This window comes from Pogonomyrmex barbatus, unplaced genomic scaffold, assembly GCF_055798465.1.
Source record: "Pogonomyrmex barbatus isolate J1 unplaced genomic scaffold, ASM5579846v1 scaffold1, whole genome shotgun sequence".
Taxonomy (NCBI): domain Eukaryota; kingdom Metazoa; phylum Arthropoda; class Insecta; order Hymenoptera; family Formicidae; genus Pogonomyrmex; species Pogonomyrmex barbatus.
In genome coordinates, this window is record NW_028297098.1 from 5126105 (window position 1) to 5150296 (window position 24192).

General features: G+C 30.1%; 1 protein-coding gene across 1 annotated transcript; it reads left to right on the top strand.

Moving 5' to 3' along the window:
- The first annotated feature begins 416 nt into the window (after positions 1 to 416).
- kl-3 (dynein heavy chain 8, axonemal kl-3) lies at positions 417 to 23273 on the top strand. The gene is given in 66 exon segments (XM_089081012.1): positions 417 to 545; positions 816 to 1038; positions 1161 to 1312; positions 1494 to 1692; positions 1771 to 1934; positions 1996 to 2172; positions 2248 to 2481; positions 2663 to 2764; positions 2847 to 2993; positions 3083 to 3357; positions 3421 to 3764; positions 4012 to 4022; positions 4076 to 4348; positions 4566 to 4887; positions 4967 to 5155; positions 5268 to 5471; positions 5702 to 5826; positions 6053 to 6233; positions 6414 to 6751; positions 6863 to 7026; positions 7233 to 7487; positions 7569 to 7809; positions 7951 to 8150; positions 8234 to 8405; positions 8482 to 8627; positions 8707 to 8845; positions 9003 to 9233; positions 9336 to 9541; positions 9657 to 10256; positions 10534 to 10672; positions 10810 to 11030; positions 11157 to 11340; positions 11694 to 11834; positions 11932 to 12279; positions 12366 to 12555; positions 12846 to 12995; positions 13083 to 13277; positions 13425 to 13543; positions 13638 to 13974; positions 14051 to 14387; positions 14389 to 14598; positions 14666 to 14911; positions 15120 to 15438; positions 15528 to 15754; positions 15830 to 16049; positions 16149 to 16325; positions 16408 to 16575; positions 16683 to 16898; positions 17114 to 17251; positions 17319 to 17615; positions 17703 to 17858; positions 17918 to 18073; positions 18216 to 18351; positions 18449 to 18600; positions 18734 to 18987; positions 19111 to 19539; positions 19803 to 20079; positions 20144 to 20330; positions 20420 to 20681; positions 20764 to 21003; positions 21090 to 21257; positions 21391 to 21532; positions 21606 to 21795; positions 21881 to 21999; positions 22078 to 22239; positions 22358 to 23273. Coding segments are annotated over 66 exon segments (13878 nt in total). The 3' UTR covers positions 22484 to 23273.
- The last annotated feature ends 919 nt before the right edge of the window (positions 23274 to 24192 follow it).

A 24192-nucleotide genomic window follows, 5' to 3' on the forward strand; every position in this document is an offset into this window, starting at 1 on the left:
CAAACAGCAAATTTCTCTTTTTCTTTTCAAAACTGTTTCAGATAATTGTTTTACAAAATATTTTTATTATAATTTTTTAATGAAAGGTTATAATAAAAATATTTAAATAATATTTTATAAATCTATGTGTTACACTCACACAAATAAAAATGAGCAAAAATAAAAAATCAAAAATAAAAAAAGGATTTAGAGAATATGTAGTGCATATAAAGCACGCGTTGGTGTTCTAATAAATTTAATAAATTTATTTGAAAAATATTCTATGATATTCATTTATTTATCTATCACGTTATCCTTATACGCATAATTTCTGACTGTAGAGGAATTGTCAGAATTGAACATATCCATAATCGTAGTTATATTTCTTTTTTTAAGTTTTTCTATTCATTAACATTCGTGATTTCTTCTTCCTAATAATGGCAAATACATATTCCGTTTCGCGAGATTACACGAAACCAGCTATTGATCAACGAATTGCAGAGTTAGTGAAAAGGAGGATTGGTGCAAGGGAAGATTTACCTACTGAGAGTACAAAAGAGCGTCTTGTAAATATCTTTATAGATTTATAATATTTCAGATTGTATGTATATGTAATATATTTTGAAATATTATGTTTTAGTAGCATTCTAATATAATTGAAATCTTTTAGAAGTGGTTTTTGCTATTTAAAATTCATTAAGCAGAAAAACAAAAAGAATATAAGATAATATTTAAATGTGAAACTGATCTGTAATTTTTTTACGCTAGTGTTACGTTGGTAGAAAAATTTGTTCAACATATATAGATCTCTTTACATATAGATCTTTTTATTTTAGGCAAAAGTCAAAGAAAATCGTAATGCTAGGCAAGGGTTATTGAGAATTACACATCGACATGTTTTGGAGACCATTGCATATATTTTAAATACTGATCCTGAATTTCTAGAAGAAGGAATTCTCGATAAAGATGAATATGTGAACGTATTTAGCAGTTTCTTTGCTGAAGATGGAAGACGAGCGATTATTGTATATCTTCAGCCCATGATTCCTCCGCCATTTGGTATAATAATGGATATTTTTCTATTTCTTTTGCGCTCAATTTTAACCCACTATCGAGAGCTATTACGTCAATAATTTTTATCCTACATCACGATACTATACATAAAATTTACATAATCTCAGAATCTGGGCGATGGACGCCGCAACTCGGCAAAGAACAGCAAATTATACGTTGTTGCATAACAGATGGTACTACTGAAGAATTCTCAGGCAGGTGTGTTATAGTTTATCGATTAAAGTCAAACATGGAATTTGGAGTCAAACAATTATATGATGTAAGCAAAAAATTAATATAAAACATTGTCATGAATTATCTTGATTTTATATAGCATTTTTGAAATTTATTTTATATATTTATATATAAATTTTATATATTTATATCTAGTTTTACATATTTCTTGCTTTTTATTTCCTTTTTTCTCGATATTTTGTTTATTGCTCTTATTTTATATCTAGGAAACATATTATGCATACGCAGAAGTAGATCCTAAATCTCGGAATACGTTGGCAGGAATATCTGATTTAATTTCACGTTTGCATACCCGAACATTAACTGCTAATACGCGCTGGGGAGAATTGTCGAAGAACGAAGCTGGAGAAAAGATAAAAGATGATTTTATAGGCGATTTTAAAGATTTTTGCGAGTTTCTTAGTAGTAAATAACTTACAATTCTTATTCTAAATACCGTGTATATCTTTTTTTTTTGTAAGACTTTCTTTTCTCTTTCTACAGTGACTAAAATAGATTTGGAAAACATTGTATGTTTTCAAATTAATTTCGATTTTTACCAGAAGTATTTGATATTGCCCGAAAATATTAAAGAGAGCATTCATAAGCCGGACGTTATTAAAGCAGCAGAAGCTGATGTCCGAATATGGAAGAAGTTGATGGAACGGGTATTACTTTCATCATGTATCTTTTAATGAAGTTTTGCGATTTTATAGAGCAATTTTCTAGGTCGTTGTCGAAAGTCAACAATTACGCAGAGAAACTGAAACTGTAGGACCATCTGTAGAACTTGCATATTGGAGGCGATTACTTGGCCGATTTTCATCAATAATGAGTCATATAAAATCTCCTTATACCCAAGCATTTATACAATTATTAACAGAAGCGAAATCTAAACTAATCAAAGTACAAAATTATAAATTGTAAATTGTAATATGTATCGCTATGTTTCATACATATCGCCGCGTTTTACATACACAGAAATGGAAGATGTTAGAAGATCATGTTACGATGATACACATTCTGTCGCAAGATAATGTGAAATATCTGTATGGTTTAGAAAAATTCACACAACCGTTGTACAGATTGGATCCAACAAAAATTGGAGATTACTTACCTGCGCTCATGTATGCCATAAGAATGATTTATGCTACGTCTCGATTTTTCAATACGAGAAAAATGGTTACCGCTGTATACGTAAAGGTATTTCTTTTTTGAAGCTGTTAATCAATCAGAACTTGAATCATTGTTTTTAATTACCTGGATTAAAATAATTAAAAGTCAATTAATTTTATTCTTTCGATAAATTATTTTTAAAAATTGTAATATATAAAAATATATAATTATGTTTTAATAAATAAATTATTGTCTTTATTAATTTATAATTTTGACTTAGATAACAAATCAAATGATACTGGCATGTAAAGCATATTTAACAGAGAATGGAAAATTAAGCATTTGGAATGAATCAAAATGTACTATGATATCTAAAATAAAGGTAAAGATAAGATAAAACATATGAAATTGATATTTTTTTGTCAATGATAAATTAAACCATAATATCAGTGATTATTTCATAGGATTGCATTAAGCTTTGCGAGACATATCATAACTGTTATGCTGATATGTGTAAGAAGGTCGAAGAATCTCCAGACGAGAAGCCTTTCGAAGTGTCTGAAATGTATGTTTTTGGGAAGTTTAGCAGTTTTAAGACAAGAATAATAAAAGTAAGTAAGTAATAAGATATTAATACAAAAATAAGTCACGATTATTCTACCGAAGAAATTATATTATTATTTCGTAATATATAATATAGATCGTGGATATTCTTGAAGCAGCACTCATGTACTCCATTTTGCATAGTTCAACTATAGAAGGAATTAATACATACGCACAAAAGTATACAGATCATTTTGAAAAGATTTCTTCGCAGGAGTATGATCCCTTAGATCATAGAAAACCGTATTTCGATGCTGATTACGATGAATTCAAAAAGAATATAGCGGAAACCGACGTGGAGCTTAGAACGTTTTTTTATAACTGCGTTTCTCTTGTGCCGAACATAACGCAGAGTTTAGATTTAATAGCTAGGTATTTGAATGTACTTTTTTTTAATTATGTAGAAAGATATTGATATATATTAGGTTTCATCAGGTTTCAAAAATTGCATCTTAAACAACTGAGAATTGATAGAAAGTGCTTAGAACTCATCTCAATGTACGAACGAGAAGTCGAAGATATTCGCGATAAGTATAATGAAACTAGATCCGATCCACCTATACCAAGAAATACTCCACCCATTGCCGGTAGAATTCTGTGGATTCGACAATTATATCAACGCATTGAAACTCCTATGAATATATTTAGATCATATCAGAGAGTGATTACTCATAATTCCATGCAGAAATGTATTAAAATGTACAACGCGCTTGTCAGTGTGTTCATTCATTACGAGTTAATATATTATAAAGCTTGGTATGATTCGGCTAATATTGTGAGTTTGACATTATTATTTAATTTAATTGCTATATGGATATTTCTCAAATATCCTTGCTTTAAATTATTTTTGAAATTAAATAAATATATTTCTTTATTTTCTTTTGACATAAAATAGATGTAATATTTTTCAAACTACTTTGTTTCATAGAACTCAAAATAATTATAAACTTAAAAAATAAAAACATTTTATTTAAGTTAATTTTTTAATTTTTACATAAATTTCTAAGGGTTTTAAAAATGTTGTAGAAATTGAACATGTAAATTATTATTATTCTAAACATATAAATTATAAAATAATTTTAATTATTAGGTTCGTTTAGCATTATCATCTCCTATGCTTGTGCGTCATCCAAAGACAAATAAATACTGTCTAAATTTTGATCCTTATATTTACGAAGTAATACGAGAATCAGAATATATGTCTAAGTTTGAATTGGATGTGCCAGATTTTATACAAACTCTAATTTTTTGCAAAGAACAGATAATTTTATTCTATGAAAGAGTTAAAAAGTTGCTTAAGAAAAACGATACTCTTAGGTATGTAAATGTTATATATGTAATAATTATAAATTTCAATTTTTGCGTACATATATTGCGTATATATTTATGCGCTTATTTCATTTTATATGTATAGACGATCTATTCCAATCTTATTTTTGAATTTAATGAAGATAGCACTTGTCGATCTTGAGATTGCTTTTCAACCTTGTTTATCAGTAATTACGTGGTCCTCATTAAAAATTTCTAAAGCATGCGCTAATATAGAAAGAGAAATTCAAATTGCACAAATATTCATTAAGGAAGTGACAGACATGAAAGAAGCAAGAGTGGACGAAATATTTGAGTCTATTGCAGAAACGATGTTAGTGAAATTAGAAGAGTACCCAAAAAGTCCAGAACAACTTTTATCCGATAATGTAGCTTACACAGATAAAATAGCAATTGATTTGGAAATAAAATCTGCGGTAGCAGAAAAAACTATTGTCATGATTATTAATAACTTTATGGATCTTATAACTGATCCTACTGTGCAAGATATTAAATATAATTGGATGGATCCTGAAAAAATATTCAGGCAATTCGGATCCGAAAGCAGATTAATAGAAGCACCATTCGAGCCGGGTATTGTTTCCTTCAAAGATTATAATTATAATTTTACATTATTTTGAGTTACAATTAATAAGTTGTTTATAAAATATAGGCTTTGGGCATATCCAAAGAACACATAAAGTTAAAATAAGTCAAGTACATAATGATTGCATGGAACTCTTTGCGTGTTATAATAATAAATTAATAGAAGCTTTAGTAAAGTGTACAAAAAATTCCTTGGATTTATTAAAGAAGAAAGCAACTGTTATGAGGTATTTTAATATGCATGTTTATATATATTGTATTTGTATTATATTTTTTTTCATTATTTATAAATATATATTATTTTAAGTATATAATATAAGGATATAATTTAATATTTATAAATTATTGATTTTATTTTAGTGTATTAGTTGAAGGTGTTCTAATAGATGAGCAAGAAATTCCAATTATGATGACATATTTTATTTTACAAATACCAAACATTATAATTATTCCATCAATAGAAGAATTACAAAATCATTTCGGCAAAGTTATAGCAAATATAATAGAAACACACAAGAAAGTATTTATGTGGGGACAACGATATTCTACAAATACAAAAGCTAAACGACATGGTAATAATAAACCATTATTTTATAAAATACTGGAAACAATAATAATAATGATAAAAATATATAGTTACTAGATTGATAGATTTCTTTAGATATATTATTTCTGTACTATAATCAGCAATCTTTTAGAGTTTAATTATAATATTATATAAATATTATATGTTAATAGAAAATAATAAATTTATATATTTTTAATCATATTTACATTTATTTGATATTCATTGCTCAACTAGATAAAAATGATTTGCTCGATACTTATTTCCAAAGTGTATCTGACCACAGAGATATAATCCGCAGTTCATTGAGTTTACAGGGTTTAATATTAATGTTGAAAGACGATATTTCCAAAGTTGGCAATGTATGTATAAAAATTTGTTATGTTTAATTTAATTTATTTAATTAATTTTTTTATTTGTATAATTTAATTAATTTATTTATTTTAATTTATTTAATTAATTTATTTATTTGTGTAGCAATATTGTATGTAGTAATTAATGTAGTAATATCTATAGGTATAATATAATATTTATAATATAATTATAATCTATATTAAGGTAATCTATAATTATTTCTTTTTATATTAGTCATATTTACGATATTCCTACATATGGGCAGAGAATAGAGACGAAATTATAAAAGGGTTTGTTGATTCTAAACCTCTTCTACAAGAAATTAAAGAAAAATTTATAGAATATGAAAATTTAATGATAGAAATCCGAAATTTACCAGATCGACACATACTTGGACCCCTTCAAATTAATACAGGTAAGCAAAAATAATATTTTCATAATTACCGCATCAATAAAAATATTTTTTTATATTTATATTTATCTATATTTTATATATATATAATTTTTATTTTTTTTTATTATAAATTAATAAATATTATTATTTAATTTAAATGCAAGAAATTGTTCTAAAGTTATTTTATAATTTATATTATAGATAAATTAAAATTAGCGTTCCTCGTTGAAGTAAATGCGTGGAAAAAATCGTTGGGCATTTTTTTATCAAATAAATACAAGGAAAAATTACAAAAAATACTAGACTACATTTTTGAAAAGACTAAAATTCTCTCACGCCATGTTAAAGATTTAGAGGATGTTAGAGTTGCAATGAAATGCTTGGCAGAAATACGAGATGATTTTGTGCCATTAGATATGGAATTAATCTTGATTGAAGAAACTTATACATTAATGGGAAAATTTAACATTGATATATTAAAAGAGGACCAAGACATAGTAGATGGATTAAGATATAATTTTAGCAACATGCTTAATATGGTATTATTATCTTCTTTTTTATTTAATTTTTAATATACTTTAATAATTATTATCTTTTAAGATAATTTTCTTCATTTTGCTACACGATAAGTAATAGCTATATTTTTATAGGCGAAGCAAGTACAAGCAGTTATATGTGAGATGCAAGAGCCATTGAAAACGGAACTCATTGAAGGAGTTGCAATTCTTAAAAAGAAGGTAGCTCAGTTTGACATTGATTTTGAATTCAATGGCCCAATGGTTGAAGGAATACCTGCAAAAGAAGCCAGCGAACGGTATAATATTTTATCAATATCTCATATTTTCTGTGAAGCTGCATGTATTTTAATTTAAAATATTGACTTTTATAATTGAATATTATTTACTTATTATTATTAAAATTTTAGAATTTAACATTTAATTTAGTAAAAATAATTTTTAATTTATATAATCAATTTATATTAATGATAATGTTATTTTTAATGTTGTCTGTTGTTTTAAGACTTATCCTATTCCAAGCACGTTTTGAAGAACTGTGGGAAAGATATGAAACTTACAGCAGTGGCGAACATTTATTTGGTATAGAAATAACGGAATATCCAGCTTTACAACAGAGAAAAAAAGAAATTAATTTATTGCAAAAATTATACACTTTGTACTTACAAGTTATACGTACTATTGATAGTTATTATGATATTCCGTGGTCTGAAATTGATATTGAGTCAATTATATCTGAACTGACGGAGTTTCAAAACAAGTAAACTAATCCAAATTACATAATATATGTAATAAAATTTAATTATACAACTTATACAATTTAATATCAATATTATTTTAGATGTCGAAGGTTACCTAAAGCTATGAGAGAATGGCCAGCGTATATTGATTTAAAGAAAAAAATCGATGATTTTAACGAAATGTGTCCATTATTAGAGCTGATGGCTAATAAAGCAATGAAAAGCAGGCATTGGGAAAAACTATCTAAACTCTGTCAATATTTCTTTGATGTAGAATCTGTAATGTTTACTTTAGCAAATGTCATGCAGGCACCTTTATTGAAATACAAAGATGATGTAGAGGTATACTTGAATAAGCAAAATTTTCATTTTCTATTAATATTTCTTATTGTTTGATCTTTTTTAGTGATCTTTTTTGAAGTATATAATAAATTATAATAAAATATTATACAGAAATTATATTTACACATATTATACGTTTAGGACATATGTATAAGTGCAGTAAAGGAACAAGATATCGAGATTAAATTGAGACAAGTAATTGCGGATTGGTCGGTTATAAATTTGCAATTTGCTCCCTTCAAGCAAAGAGGTGAACTGCTGTTGAAAGGCATAGAAACGGCTGAAATAATAGCGCTATTGGAGGATAGTTTAATGATTATGAGTTCTTTACTGGCAAATCGGTACATCAGATATATGTTTAAACCTAAAATTATTGGAATTTATGACATACACACATGCCACATTTACGTTTGATATTATACAGCTATAATGCGCCGTTTAAGAAAGAGATACAATTATGGCAGACTAAGCTTAGCAATACGTCGGAAATATTGGCAAAATGGTTAACTGTACAGAATCTGTGGGCTTATCTGGAAGCGGTGTTTATTGGCGGCGATATATCAAAGCAACTGCCTGTTGAAGCGAAACGCTTTAATGTATTCACCGAAAGATCGTGTTGACATTGTCAATGAAATAATATGAAATATATAAATGTTTATTATTACATTTTAGACTATTGATAAGGCTTGGGTCAAGCTTATGTTTCGTGCTCGTGAGAAATTAAATGCGGTGGAAACGTGTACCGGGGATGAAACAATGAGCCAATTTTTACCTCATTTACTGGAACAACTAGAATCATGCCAGAAATCTCTTAGCGGGTATTCATACTATCAGCAAAATAAAATAATTATATTGAGATTGTTAAACTTAATTATCAAACATTTTCTATTAATACAGTTATTTGGAAACTAAACGAGTTATTTTCCCAAGATTCTGCTTTGTATCAGATCCTACTTTATTGGAGATACTTGGACAAGCAGCAGATTGTCACACAATACAGAAGTATCTTGATGGATTTTTCGATAATATAGCAAAGGTAATAGGACAATAAGATAAATTGTAAAAAATAACAGTCTTATTTTATATTACAAAAATAAGTTTTGTTTCTGTAATAAATTAATTTATAGTCTATGCTTTAACAAAAATAAAAAAAAAGCTTATTACAAGCTTATTATAGCATTTTTTATACGTAGCTGAAGTTTTCTGAAAAAGAATATGACAAGATTGTAGCAATGTTTTCACGGGAAAATGAACAAGTAGAATTGGAAAGGGAAGTTGCATGTATAGGAGGTGTAGAGAACTGGTTAAATGTTTTATTACTAGTTCACCAGCAGTCCGTTGGTGCAGTAATTTCGCTAGGACTACAATCGTTTCATATACCTGAATTTGACATCTTGGTATTAATAGAAAATTCTATTTTGCAAGTAAGTTAATCTAATGTAAATATAAAATTCAATAAATAAAATAAATAAAAATAAATAAAAATAAATAAAAATTATATATTCTGAAAATATCTATTTCCTTAGGTGGGCCTATTAGCATTACAAGTCTTATGGACGCGTTATTCCGAAATAGCAATCACAACAGCCAAACGTGATAGAACGATAATGAAAAGGACCAATCAATGGTTTCTGGACTTATTAAATAGTCTTATAGAAGTAACTGTTAAGGATCTTATAAAATATGCCAGAATAAAATACGAATGTTTAATAACGATACACGTGCATCAGAGGTAATGATTCTGAATATTTTTTTCTAATGTCTAATGTCTAATTTTCTTCTAATAATTATTAATAACAATCTTATAAAAAGATTAGAAAGTAAAATTATGTTTATAAATTTTTCAGAGATATATTTGATGAGTTATGTCGTCTCAGAATTCGTAGTATACATGATTTTGAATGGCTAAAACAAAGTCGATTTTATTATAACGAAGAGTCAGAAGAAATTTTAATCCGGATAACCGATGTGGAATTCATTTATCAAAATGAATTTTTGGGCTGTACAGATCGACTTGCAATTACGCCGCTTACGGATAGATGTTATATAACACTAGCGCAAGCTGTGGGTATGATATTTGTATCAGAGGAACTCTATGAAACACCATTTATATTATTATTTACTTTATGTTACTTATTATTCTTTACAAATATTTTATTAGGAATGAATTTTGGTGGAGCTCCCGCAGGCCCCGCTGGTACGGGTAAAACAGAAACGACGAAAGATATGGGAAAAACATTGGGAAAATATGTTGTAGTCTTTAATTGTTCCGATCAAATGGATTTTCGAGGTTTAGGCAGAATATTTAAAGGGTTGGCGCAATCCGGTAGCTGGGGTTGCTTTGATGAATTTAATCGAATTGATCTACCAGTATTATCAGTTGCTGCACAGCAAATAGCAATCGTGCTCAATGCACGAAAAGAACGAAAGACTACTTTTCTATTCAGGTACAAAAGAGAAAAAAATATATCATTATTTGTTATATAAAATTTAATTCTTTGTTTTGAACAGTAGAAATTTATATCTTTACAAAATAATGTTTTCATTTTTTTTCCTTTATAATGCTAAGTATATAATTTTTAAGAAATGTTTATTTACTAAATAGCATTTCTTAAAAATTATATATTTTGTATAATCTTCAACAAATATTTATATGCTAAATAGCTTTTATTCGTAGAATAGAGATTATATTACTTTTAACAAACTGACATGTTTTATTTGCAGTGATGGTGAAACATATAAACTTAACTACGAATTTGGAATATTTATTACAATGAATCCTGGATATGCAGGTCGACAAGAATTGCCGGAAAATTTAAAAATACAGTTTAGAAGTGTGGCAATGATGATTCCTGACAGACAAGTATGTTGAAATATTATTATCCTCTCTTTTTTATAACGTGAAAATTGCACGTATCTGTAAAAAATCGGATTTAACTTCTCTCGGTATAAAATTTAATTTAACGACAACATCACATGAGTTTAATTCTATTTGCTTAGATCATAATGCGAGTAAAACTCGCGGCATGTGGATTCAAGGAAAACGTAGTATTAGCGCGGAAATTTTTCATATTGTACAATTTATGCGAGGAGCAACTCAGCAAACAGGTACATTATGATTTCGGATTGAGAAATATTTTATCATGTCTACGCACACTTGGCGCTCAGAAACGCGCGCATCCCATGGATTCTGAAGAAACCACAATTATGAGAGTGCTACGGTAAATGCATGCTATCAATTGTGTTATATATTTTTTTCCAGAAACTTATATAAATGTAAACAGAAAAAAATCTAAACCTTACGTTACCTACGTTACGTTATCTAACTTTACGTTAATTTTCTTTAGTGATATGAATTTATCGAAATTAGTAGATGAAGATGAGCCTCTTTTCATGTCGCTTATTGAGGATATGTTTCCGGGTATAAAATTAACAAAGCAGATATATAAAGAATTACAAAAAGCAATAGATAATGCTACTGTTGCGCTTGGTATAATGAATCACAGCGAATGGAATTTGAAAACAGTACAGGTAATTTTAATAGTTTCTCTATTCCTTTATTTTTATGTGTGTGTGTGTGTGTGTGTGTGTGTGTGTGTGTGTGTGTGTGTGTGTGTGTGTGTGTGTGTGTGTGTGTGTGTATTTGTCATACTTTTTATTTACTTCTAATTTTATTCAAAAGTGTTATTTAAATATTTTATTTCATTTTATTATTTTATTAAAAAAATTTTTAGGCAATTTTATATATTTCTTCAAATATAATTATTTTGCCTAAGTCTGTTTAAAGAACCTTCTTTTAAAATTTTTTAAGAATTTAAATATATACGTATAATTAATATAAATTATATTAGTAAGACAACAATAATGATAATGTTAATTCATAGTTATACGAGACGTCGCTAGTTCGTCATGGTTTAATGGTTCTCGGGCCAACAGGATCTGGTAAAACACAATGTATATGGGCACTAATGAGAGCTCTAACGGAGATGGGTATACCGCATAAAGAAATTAGAATGAATCCAAAAGTTAGTTAAAACTTTTATATTATAGATATCAGAGATATCAGTATAATATAAAATAATATAATGTTCTGCTTCTGACTTATTGAAAATGTATGGACAGGCGATAACTGCATCTCAAATGTTTGGAAGACTTGATGTTGCAACAAATGATTGGACGGATGGTATATTCTCTATTATATGGCGAAGATCCACGCAAACAAAAAAGACAGAAAATTTATGGATGGTACTAGACGGTCCTGTTGATGCAGTATGGATTGAAAATTTAAATTCTGTTCTGGATGACAATAAAACGTTAACATTGGCAAACGGCGATCGTATTGTAATGGCACCAAATACTAAATTGGTGTTCGAACCTGACAATGTGGATAATGCATCCCCAGCAACTATATCGCGTATGGGAATGGTTTTCGTCAGTGCTTCTGTATTAAAATGGAATTCAATTTTAGAGGTAATATGGTTCTGGGGTTTTGCAGTAATGAGATATATTTTATGTGCGAAAATCTAATTTGACGTGTTGTAATATTTTTAAAATAGGGTTGGCTTAAAAAATATTCCAACAACGAGGCTAGGATGTTACGAACGTTATTTCATAAAATATATGGAGACGCTCACACATTTGTTCAAACAAAACTTCAAGCTAAAATGACGCTTTTAGAAGCACTTTATATACGACAATGTATTGACTTATTGGAAGGTTTGAACGTCGGAAATTCTGACCCGACTAGTAAATATAAAATTTTCACTTTTATATTTGAATATTTGTATATTCAAAATGACAATGCAATATTAACATCATAAACAAAAAAAATTTTATATTTAATATTTCTTTTATATTTAATATTTCTTATAATTTTGTAATTTTATCTTTTGTACTTTCTAATGTAGTATTAGTTTGAATTCACAAACTTTTAATAATTTTCGTATAATAATATCTATGAATTAAATAATTTTACTTTATAGATTTTTATTCTAAACAATACTTGTTAAATATGTCAATAAAATTGTAATTTCTAGAAATATTGCCTGAGCATCATGTCGAGAAGATTTTTCTGTTTTCTCTCATGTGGAGTTTGGGTGCAATGTTAGAACTAGATGGGCGATTTGCATTGCAGGAATATCTTGTAAATCATGAATCAAATTGTAACTGGCCGAAGTATACAGTTCGTATAATTTTATGTTATATTTAATTCGCTAAAGCAATGTGAATTATTATTAATATTTTTGTCTTATGCATATTTCATTTATAGGAAGATGAAACAATTTTTGAATATCTAGTATCAGACGATGGACGATGGATACATTGGAGTAAAATGGTGCCGGAATTTGAATACCCCTCTGATTATGTTTTGGAATATCATACCATTCTTGTTCCTAATATTGATAATACCAGAACATTATTTTTAATTGATATTATAGCGAGGCAGGGAAAAGCAGTATTATTAATAGGTAGGCAAACTCACAGCATAACTTTAGTAATTAGCTTTATTTAATAAACATTGTTAGCATTTATTTAATAAACAATGTTTGGTTAGATTGATGACATTGTTTTGATATTAATTACATAATATCAATTAATTAATAATATTATAATAGGAGAAGCTGGTACTGCAAAAAGCGTAATGATGAAAAGCTACATGTCTAAACACGACCCAGAATATCATTTAAATAAATTTTTTAATTTTTCTTCAGCATCTACGCCCAATATGGTTCAGGTAATAATTTCAAACATAAATCTCTAATCTCCAACTGAAATTTTTAACTTAATGATACGTTACGAACTATTACGGACAAAATATCGTTTTTTAGCGTGTATTTGAGAGTTATGTTGAAAAGCGAGTAGGTACTACTTATGGTCCGCCTGGTGGACGAAAAATGACTATCTTCATCGACGATATAAATATGCCAGCCATAAACGAGTGGGGCGATCAAATTACGAACGAAATCGTACGCCAGTTAATGGAATACAAAGGATTTTACTCTTTGGATAAACCGGGCGATTTTTGTACTATGCAAGATATTATGTTACTTGCGGCGATGCATCATCCAGGAGGAGGACGCAATGACATTCCATCACGATTGAAACGACAGTTCAATATCTTCAATTGCACATTACCGTCTAATAAATCTATGGATACAATTTTCAGTAGGGACAATAATTGTTCACTAGCAAATAAGGAATATGATCAGCACAACTTCTATTAAATTTATAAAAATCATAGGTTCCATTGGTCAAGGCTACTTTTGTAATACGAGATTTTCCGAAATTATTGTTAATTTTTTGCCGAAGCTCATACCGCTAACTCGAGTATTATGGCAACAAACTAAAGCAAAAATGTTACCGACTCCAGCCAAGTTTCATTATATTTTCAATTTGCGAGATCTCTCTCGTATTTGGGAGGGAATACTCAGAATAGAAAGGGCCGAGTGTGAATCTATCACGACATTGCTAAAATTATGGGAGCACGAATGTATGCGCGTGATAGCGGATCGGTTCGTTTATTATTTTTATTATCAAGAAACAGAAGCATTTCTGCTTACTTTTATAATGACAATAAATTTCTCATAGCTTCATCATTGCCGCCGATACAGAATGGTTTCAAAATACATTACGGCGAACCGCAGAGAAGATGTTAGGTCCCGATTTTCAATATTATTCTTCAGTTGAGACGTATTTTGTTGACTTTTTGCGCGAACCGCCAGAACCAACAGGTGACGAGCCGGAAGATTTTGTAATAGAGGCACCAAAGATTTACGAAGAAATACCGAGGTATGTCGAGCCGAACTTCTTCGATATGACAGATAAGCAAAGTTAAATATTTTTACGTCACTCGTAGCTATGATTTTGTCATCGAAAAAATTCGACAAAATATGGAGCAATTTAATGAATACATACGGGGTATGTCTCTTGATCTGGTCTTCTTCCACGATGCTCTGGTGCACTTGATACGAATATCAAGAATACTTGGAGTTCCCAGAGGCAATGCATTGTTGGTAGGTATAGGAGGGTCTGGCAAGCAGAGTCTGACGCGACTGGCATCCTTCATTGCGGGATTTAGTTTCTTTCAAATAACATTGTCTAGGCAAGTATTGAAATTTTGTTAAACATATAAATATCCTACTAATAACGTAATCGAAAATTATAGAATACTGAGAGAATAAATTATAATTTAATTTTTAATTTTTTTTTGTTATATATTGAAATCTTCTTTTATATGCAGTTATGTAAAATATCATGCGAGTTGATTGAAAATGTACAAAGAAATAAAATGTGTATTATTATATTTTCAGAATTTATAATGTAGCTAGTTTGATGGATGACTTGCGGAAATTGTATCATACCGCTGGCACTGGCAGCAAAGGTCTCACTTTCATTTTCACCGACAATGAAGTAAAAGATGAAGCATTTTTAGAGTATATAAACAATATACTAAGCGTTGGCGAAATAGCCAATCTTTTTCCAAAAGATGAATTAGATGATATTTTGACAACTGTCACGCCGTTAATGAAAAAGGACGATCCTCGACGACCTCCCACGCAAGATAATCTTTATGATTATTTTATATCACGAGCGAGAAATAATCTGCATGTAGTCTTATGTTTTTCACCAGTAAGCTTTATTACTGTCGGTATTAAAAAGATCTGCATCTATTCTTTTTATTTTTCTATTATATGAATTATCATTAATTATTTACGTAGGTCGGTGGAAAATTCAGATCTCGGGCATTAAAATTTCCTGCCCTTATATCTGGCTGCACGATAAATTGGTTTTGGAGATGGCCAAGGGACGCGCTATACGCCGTTGGGGAACACTTTCTAGACACATATAATGTTATATGCACTCCAGAAGTGAAACAACAATTAATGCAAGTTGTCGGTGATATTCAAGATAATGTAAGCAATGTCTGTACAGACTACTTCGAAAGGTTGGCTTTCCTATTTTTTAATTAGCATTTCGTCGTGTGAAAATAATCAAACTAATTTAATTTTAATAAATGCAGATTTCGACGTCAAGTATATGTCACTCCGAAATCATTTTTGACATTTCTCGACAGCTATAAAGTATTTTATAAGCAACATTTAGATGATATTAATATGCTTGCCTCTCGCATGAGTAGTGGTTTGAACAAGTTAATCGACGCTGCAGCTCAGGTTGATATGTTACGGCAAGAATTGGAGAGAAATCAAGCGGAGATTGTAGCAAAAAATGTTCAAGTGGATGCGGTAAGCATTGCAATATATTTTTGTAAAATATTCATTTTGTCAGAGATTTCATTTCAATAATGTTTTATTGTACGTAATAATGGAATGTGCATTTAGATCCTTGTGACTGTGAATGAGAAAAAGAAAGAAGCTGAAGATGTGAAAGCAAAAGTGCAAGCGACCAAAGATAAAGCGGAAGCAATTCTAAAAGTGATAGCAAAAGATAAGGCAGTGGCAGAACAAAAGTTGAAAGCTGCAGAACCTGCTTTATTGGAAGCTGAAGCTGCATTACTGGTATTATGACCAATAATTGATATTATTAATGTCAAATGTTCATTAACGCAAACGTTTATTGATAGCAATATACATATTTCAGACCATAAAAGCAGTAGATATCGCTACCGTTCGTAAATTGGCTAAACCACCATATTTAATTATGCTCATAATGGACTGCGTTTTGATTCTCTTTGGACGGAAGTTGGAACCAGTCAAACCGGATTACGAACATCAATTTCTAATACCTTCGTGGTCAGAATCGTTAAAAGTAAGCCTTATTTATTATATAATGATATCTGTATTAATAAATAATATTGAAAAGAAGATCTTTTTTTTTTAATTAAATACAAGACGTTTATATGATATTTTTCGTAGGTCCTGGCGGATACTAGATTTTTACATAATTTGCAATATTTTCCAAAGGATAACATTAATGCTGAAACTGTTGACTTAATGATACCGTACTTAAATTATCACATGTACACTTACGAAGCTGCAAAACAAGCCTGTGGAAACGTTGCGGGTCTCATACAGTGGACAATCTCCATGGTTGCTTTTTATGAAATAAATAAAGATGTGCTGCCTTTAAAGGTATTTTCTATTAATAAACATTACTGTGAAATGAGTGCAGCCGATGTTATTATTTGGCGTGTAATTAAAAAGTAAAAAAATACTTTATACTTAATGCATTCATTTTCTTCCAATTTTTACACGCTACAAAATAACATCGGTTGTTTTCCAGCTTTGACATGTGAAAATATGTGGCTTTGAAAAAGATAATTGTAATAAAAAAAAGCACTTTGTAGGCAAATCTCGCTGTACAAGAAAATAATTATGAGAAAGCCAATAAAAATTTGCTTGAGGCGGAAGAATTATTGACAGAAAAAGATAATGCCTTAAAGGTGGTGCAAAATGAATTTGATGCCGTGATGCAGGAACGACAAGTAAGATGACAATATTAATGAAACATTGGACGATAGTTTAACAAGCATATTTAATATTTTTTATTAGAAACTTATTGATCAAGCAGCAGTTTGTCAAGCAAAAATGGATACTGCAACCGATATGATTGAAGGATTATCTGGAGAAAAAATAAGATGGACAGAACAAGTGATTGCATTTAAATCAGAAATAGAACGTCTCGTTGGAGATGTATTAGTGTTAACTGGCTTCCTTTCTTATTGTGGGCCATTTAATCAAGAATTCCGAGTTCTGTTGCAAAGAAACTGGTTTGAATTTATACAAGACAGAAAAATTCCAATTTCTGTTACTATAAATATTGTTAATTTGTTGACAGATACTGCTACGGTAATTTTTTTATATAATAAAATAATATATATCATAAAAAATATAATTAAAACTTGTAACAAACAAATAATTATTTAATTTGTATAGATTGGTGAGTGGCACTTGCAAGGTCTGCCAACCGATGAATTATCAATTCAAAATGGGATAATTGTAACAAAAGCATCAAGATATCCTCTTTTAATTGATCCGCAATTGCAAGGCAAAACATGGATTAAAAATAAAGAAAAAGAATTTGATTTACAGGTATAAAGCAATAGAGTAAAATTTAGAAAGCATTAATATGTTTCGATATATTTTGTCAGGTAACATGGTTTACGCACAAATACTTTAGAAATCATTTAGAAGATTCTATATCGATAGGACGACCATTATTGATTCAAGATGTAGGAGAAGAAATAGATCCTATATTAGACAATTTGTTGGAAAAAAATTTTATAAAAATAGGAACCTCTTTCAAAGTAAAGATACTTTACTCTAATCATTTTTTTATAATTTTAAATTTGAATTTTATATACATAGTTTAAAATGCATTCATACTGCTTAAATTTATGTTGTATAATTTGTAAAGTTTTATATTTACATAGATTATTTTTATTATAGGTCAAATTAGGTGACAAGGAAGTGGATATTAGTAAAGATTTCAGGCTTTATATTACAACAAAGTTACCAAATCCTTTCTACATTCCAGAAATATTTGCCCACACAGCTATAATCGATTTTACTGTTACAATGAAAGGTAAAAACAAATTCTATTTTTTATATAGTATTTTATAAATCTATTTTTTAAATTTTAATAATTTTCTTAAATCTGAATTATGCCTTTTATTTTACAGGTCTAGAAGATCAACTGTTAGGAAGAGTCATTTTAACAGAAAAAAAAGAATTGGAAGCAGAAAAAATGCAATTGATTGCTGATGTAGCTGCAAATCATCGAAAGATCAAAGAATTAGAAGCAAATCTTTTACATAAATTGGGAACTGTACACGTATATATCTCTCTCTTTCTCTCTCTCTCTCTCTCTCTCTCTCTCTCTCTCTCCAGTGCTAATAAAATAATTTTTTAATAAATAAAGCTAATAATAAAGACATCTCTGTAATATTTACTTTATGTTTTTAAAGGGCCCTTTAATAGAAGATGTTGAACTAATGTCGGTATTAAATATTACGAAACAGACAGCAGCTGATATAAGTCGAAAACTAAGTATCGCAAAAGAAACAGAGTTAAAAATCGATGAAGCACGTGAAGAATTCCGACCGGTTGCGACACGCGGTAGCGTTTTATATTTTCTAATATGTGACATGCCGCATGTCAATTGCATGTACCAAACGTCCCTCGTTCAATTCTTAGAACGATTTGATATCTCAATGGCCAGGTAAATACAAATATTTCCATTTCCATGTAATAACTTGCATTGATGCTGGATGTTTCTAACATTGTAAATACAAGTGCTATAATTCTATCGAGTAACGTATATCAAATTGTAATTCTTGATCAGGTCAGAAAAGAGCCCAGTCAATCAGAGAAGAATAAACTACATAATCGAATATCTGACTTACGATGTATTCAAGTATAAGGCGCGCGGACTGTACGAGATACATAAATATATGTTTATTTTGTTGATGACACTAAAAATCGATCTTCAACGTGGCAACATCATGCACGAGGAATTTCAATATCTTATTAAAGGCGGCGCGGCGCTGGACTTGAAAGCAGTCGAGCCGAAGCCTTGCAAATGGATCACGGATGTAACATGGCTTAATCTAGTTGCGTTGTCGTCATTACGGCAGTTTCAATATATCATATCTCAAGTGCCCGCTTCCGAGAAAATTTGGAAACATTGGTTTGACAAAGATGCACCGGAGGAGGAAGTTATACCAGATGGTTATAACACTTTGGATACATTCCGTCGATTGCTCTTGATAAGGTAATCTGCCGGTACACCTCCGCATTGTTAAAAATTCAGACGTGTAATATCGTAGAAATCGTATTTTGTATATACAAGTAGAATACAAAATGTGACTTCCCAAAAATATTTTCTGTTAAATTTAAGCATTTTTAGTACAAAAAATATATACAAAATATATGTTTTTGAAAAATTTGATACAATATATAAAATATGAAATTTCAAGAAATTTATGTGACATTTTTTACGTATATTTGAGGACTTGTAAAATAATATGTTCGCAGAGCTTGGTGTATGGACAGAACATTATCGCAATCGAGGAAATATATAGCATCTTCTTTAGGAGTGAAATACGCAGAGCCCGTGATCACGCTTCTGGATGCAATGCATAGCGAGTCAAGACCAAATACACCAATGATCTGTTTCTTAAGTATGGGATCGGATCCCACACCTAATATCGAGCAGCTTGCGAAGAAAATGGAGATCGTTTGTAAAAGCGTATCGATGGGACAGGGTCAAGAAGTTCATGCTCGTCGACTGCTGAATAGCGCGAAAACTGAAGTACATTATAGAAAGAAACGCGCCTCTCCTTCGACGTTGCATTATTAATTTAAACAACTTGCAGGGTTTCTGGGCTTTATGCCAGAATTGTCATTTAGGCTTGGAGTATATGGCGGAATTGGCAAACTTTCTTTTAGAAATGGAAGCGCCACATCCGAATTTTCGCGTGTGGATTACAACGGAACCGCACAAAGATTTCCCGGTTTCATTACTGCAAATGTCTACGAAATATACATACGAACCACCACAAGGCATCTATTTGCATTTTCTTTAAATAAAGATGCATTTCTATGTAAGAAGGTGTAAGAAAAGCATAATCATGATGTGATTTTCGCTTTAGGAGTACGCGCTGGTTTATTGGCGACATACAGCGGCATGAATCAGGAAATATTGGACCAATGTGACGCTACGCAATACATACCGCTAATATACACCGTGTCATTCCTGCACACTATTGTTCAGGAAAGACGGAAGTTCGGTCCTCTGGGATGGAACATACCATACGAATTTAATTCGGCGGACTGGCTGGCGTCTTGCATGTTTATGAATAATCATTTGAACGACTACGACCCGAAGCGTGGTATAAATTGGCAGAGCGTGCGGTAAATGAGGAAATTTAAATTTTATTTTTCTATTTTTTTTTCTTTTTAGATTAGAACTCTCTCGACATATTTCCATTTTCAGTTATATGATAGGCGAGGTGCAATACGGCGGACGCGTCACAGACGATTACGACAAACGACTATTAAATACCTTCGCGAAAATATGGTTTAATGACGCACTCTTCGCAGAAGGTTTTGTTTTTTACAAAGGCTATCCGCTTTTGATATTTAAACAAGTGAGCGATTATCTGAAGGCTATAGATGCCATGAGTCCTATAGATCCACCACAAGTATACGGCTTGCATCCAAACGCGGACATTACGTAAGATATTGACGTGAAAAACTACGTGCGGATGTAAGAATAGTTACGCAAAGTAATCGAAATCGCACGCGCTTGTCGTACTGCAGATATCAGAGCAACACAACGCAGACTGTGTTGGATGTAATAATGTCCGTGCAGCCGAAAGAAGCTGGTGCTGTTGGTGCGGAATCCCGAGAAGTAGTTGTTATAAGACAGGCGAAAGAAATGCTAGAAAAAGTTCCGCCGCTGTATGACATGTTTGAAGTTAAAGAGAGGTCTATCAACTGTCTTTGTATTTTAACTATTAATTATTTTTTATAACAATTAATACGATAATGATAGATTAAAAACATCTTTTTAAACTTAATAAGAAAAGATATGGATAAGAATTTGTTGACGTTATCGCAGATTACACGCAATGGATCATACCGCCCCAATGAACATTTTTTTAAGACAAGAAATTGATAGAATACAAGTGGTTATAAAATTAGTACGTCTTATACTTAAGGATCTTCTGCTGGCTCTAGAAGGTGTCATTATAATGAGCGAGGTAATTTTCTTCTAATTATGCGACAGTTATGTAGAGTATTCCGCAAAATAATTAAATATAAATATGTTTTAAGGAGCTGCGAGATACTTTCGATAATATATACGATGCCAAGATACCGAAGATCTGGAAAGCTCGATCATGGGAGTCTGCTACTTTGGGATTCTGGTTTACGGAATTGTTGGAGAGGAATCAACAGTTTTCGACTTGGCTGCAAAGTGGAAGACCGATAAAGTTTTGGATGACTGGATTCTTCAATCCACAAGGTAATCAGTATCATTCCCATATTAAACAGATTAACTTGGCAATATGGACATTTAATTTAGTTAATTTGAAAAAATATATTTACAGGATTTTTGACGGCGATGAAGCAAGAAATCACGCGGGCTCATAAATGGGCTTTGGATAACGTCACGCTTCATAATGAAGTCTTACGTAATATGGCAGAAGAAATCAAATCACCACCGCCTGTATATAACATAATTACATAAAGCACATATAAAATAGTTAATTCAATAATTAAAGATTTTTCAATTTTCGCGAAATAGGAAGGGGTCTACGTTTACGGTCTATTTCTGGAAGGTGCTGGTTGGGATCGAAAAAATAGTCGCCTGTGTGAATCGGCAAATAAAGTGCTCTACGTATTAATGCCGGTCATACATATTTTCGTCTTACATAATACATCAGACAAAAGCCCGAAATTGTATCAAGTAAATATGGCCAATATATTTCAGTTTAGTTATAAATAAAGTATAATAAATATAGCGTGTTACATAATAATATAATAGATATAGCGTGTTACATAATTCAATGCTCTCTTTCCCACAGTGTCCCGTATATAAAAAACCTCAGAGGACTTATACGCTACTAATAACACCACTCTGGTTGCAAACTATAAAAAGTTCCGATTACTGGATATTGCGTGGGGTCGCTCTTTTATGTGACAATAAATAATTCATTACAAATAAAATGATGAAGGTATTATGTAATTGCAAGCTCCAGAAATAAATTTACTGGGTAAATCTCTACTTTTTTTGTAACGGAGAATTAAATAGGATTTTAAACTAAAAGGGATAAATGTAAGCTATTGACAGAGACTAACAATAAATTAATATATAAATTTCAATTTCATAGTTGCATTTATAGTCGGTAATTTGTCTATCGATGAATTTGAGTTACCGACGACGAGGAAATTACAAACAGAAAGTGGTGCACTCTGTTTCATATAGACGAACCGTGATGCAGAAGTGTAAAATTCAAATTGATAATTGAATTGTACATAGCGCGTAATGAGTGTTTTATAAGATCCACGTCATTTGTAATTTTGTAATCGCGTATCAAATTAATTATGCAAAAATGCATAATTGATATCGTTCACTTGATTCGTGATGTGAGTAATTAATTACATTGTTCCACAAATATCGCAACCGCATCTTGTTCGTCGTATCAGATCGCTCTTGACTTCTTATTATGCCATTTTTCGCTTTCGGAGTTTTCTCGAGAGATATTGTTACAAGAAACTTGAATAAAAATGTGTTTTTTAAGAGAGAAGTCATACTTTTAAAATTTTTTGTGCATTTCGAGCGTTTTGTTTACTTCAAATTAAACAAGAGAAAAAAGTTTTATGTTTACAATTATTAAATGAATTTCATAAGATGCTCTGAATAAAGTTTAACTTGTGACAAATAAATTATATTGTGGTTAAAAATTGTTTAAGAACGTAACAAATTTTCCATATATGAATACATGAATGCATATAAAAATTATATATAATTATATATTATTAAGTGTATTTATATATAATATTATTTATATATAATAATATATCATATAATCGTTTCATATAATTATATATTTTGATATGTGGATGTATTTTACATATTATTATATATAAAGAATTTTTTACCAGGACTCCAGCCTACCAGGACTCTATTTTAAAATAATAAATCTCTATGTTATATTTCATTTTATGGTTGTTCCATCATCCTTCCAGGGCTTCCATTTCTTATTAGAGATCAGTTCGTTGCACTCACAATGCAACACTCGCGAAAACATGGTTAATTACGATTGCATGATGCTCTACACGATATTTCTGACCTTAATCATACACGACGTGCACACACTGTACTATTGCATTGGATGGAAAACTAATGTGAAAGCAGTATGAAGGATTATGATTCACTCGACATAAATGAATCAAACAAATTAGTAGAACTAACAAAATCTCGAACAACAAAAGATTTTATCAAACCATGAACAATCTTCGTAATTTATATTCCACATAATTGATAAATGTTAAAATACGGCTGTGCTTATTAATTAAATGACGTATTAGCGTCATTCAACTCACGTTTCATATATGCATTTCATTTATGATCAAAAAAATAACATTGGTATTCTAATATAATATTATTAACAAAATTAAGTTAATGATTAATCTTTTGAAAATATAAAATTATAATCTAATATTACACAGGCAATATATTTCAAACTCAAAAATTGGGCGAAATACATGTATTATTAATAACAATTAACGATCGATATAATTATGGTTTTCCATTACTTTAATTACTCGATTTTGTGATTCGCATATTACTTCATCAATCCAAGAGTGTAAAATAAATTGCGCTTAAATCAAAAAATATTCAAAATAAAATACAAAA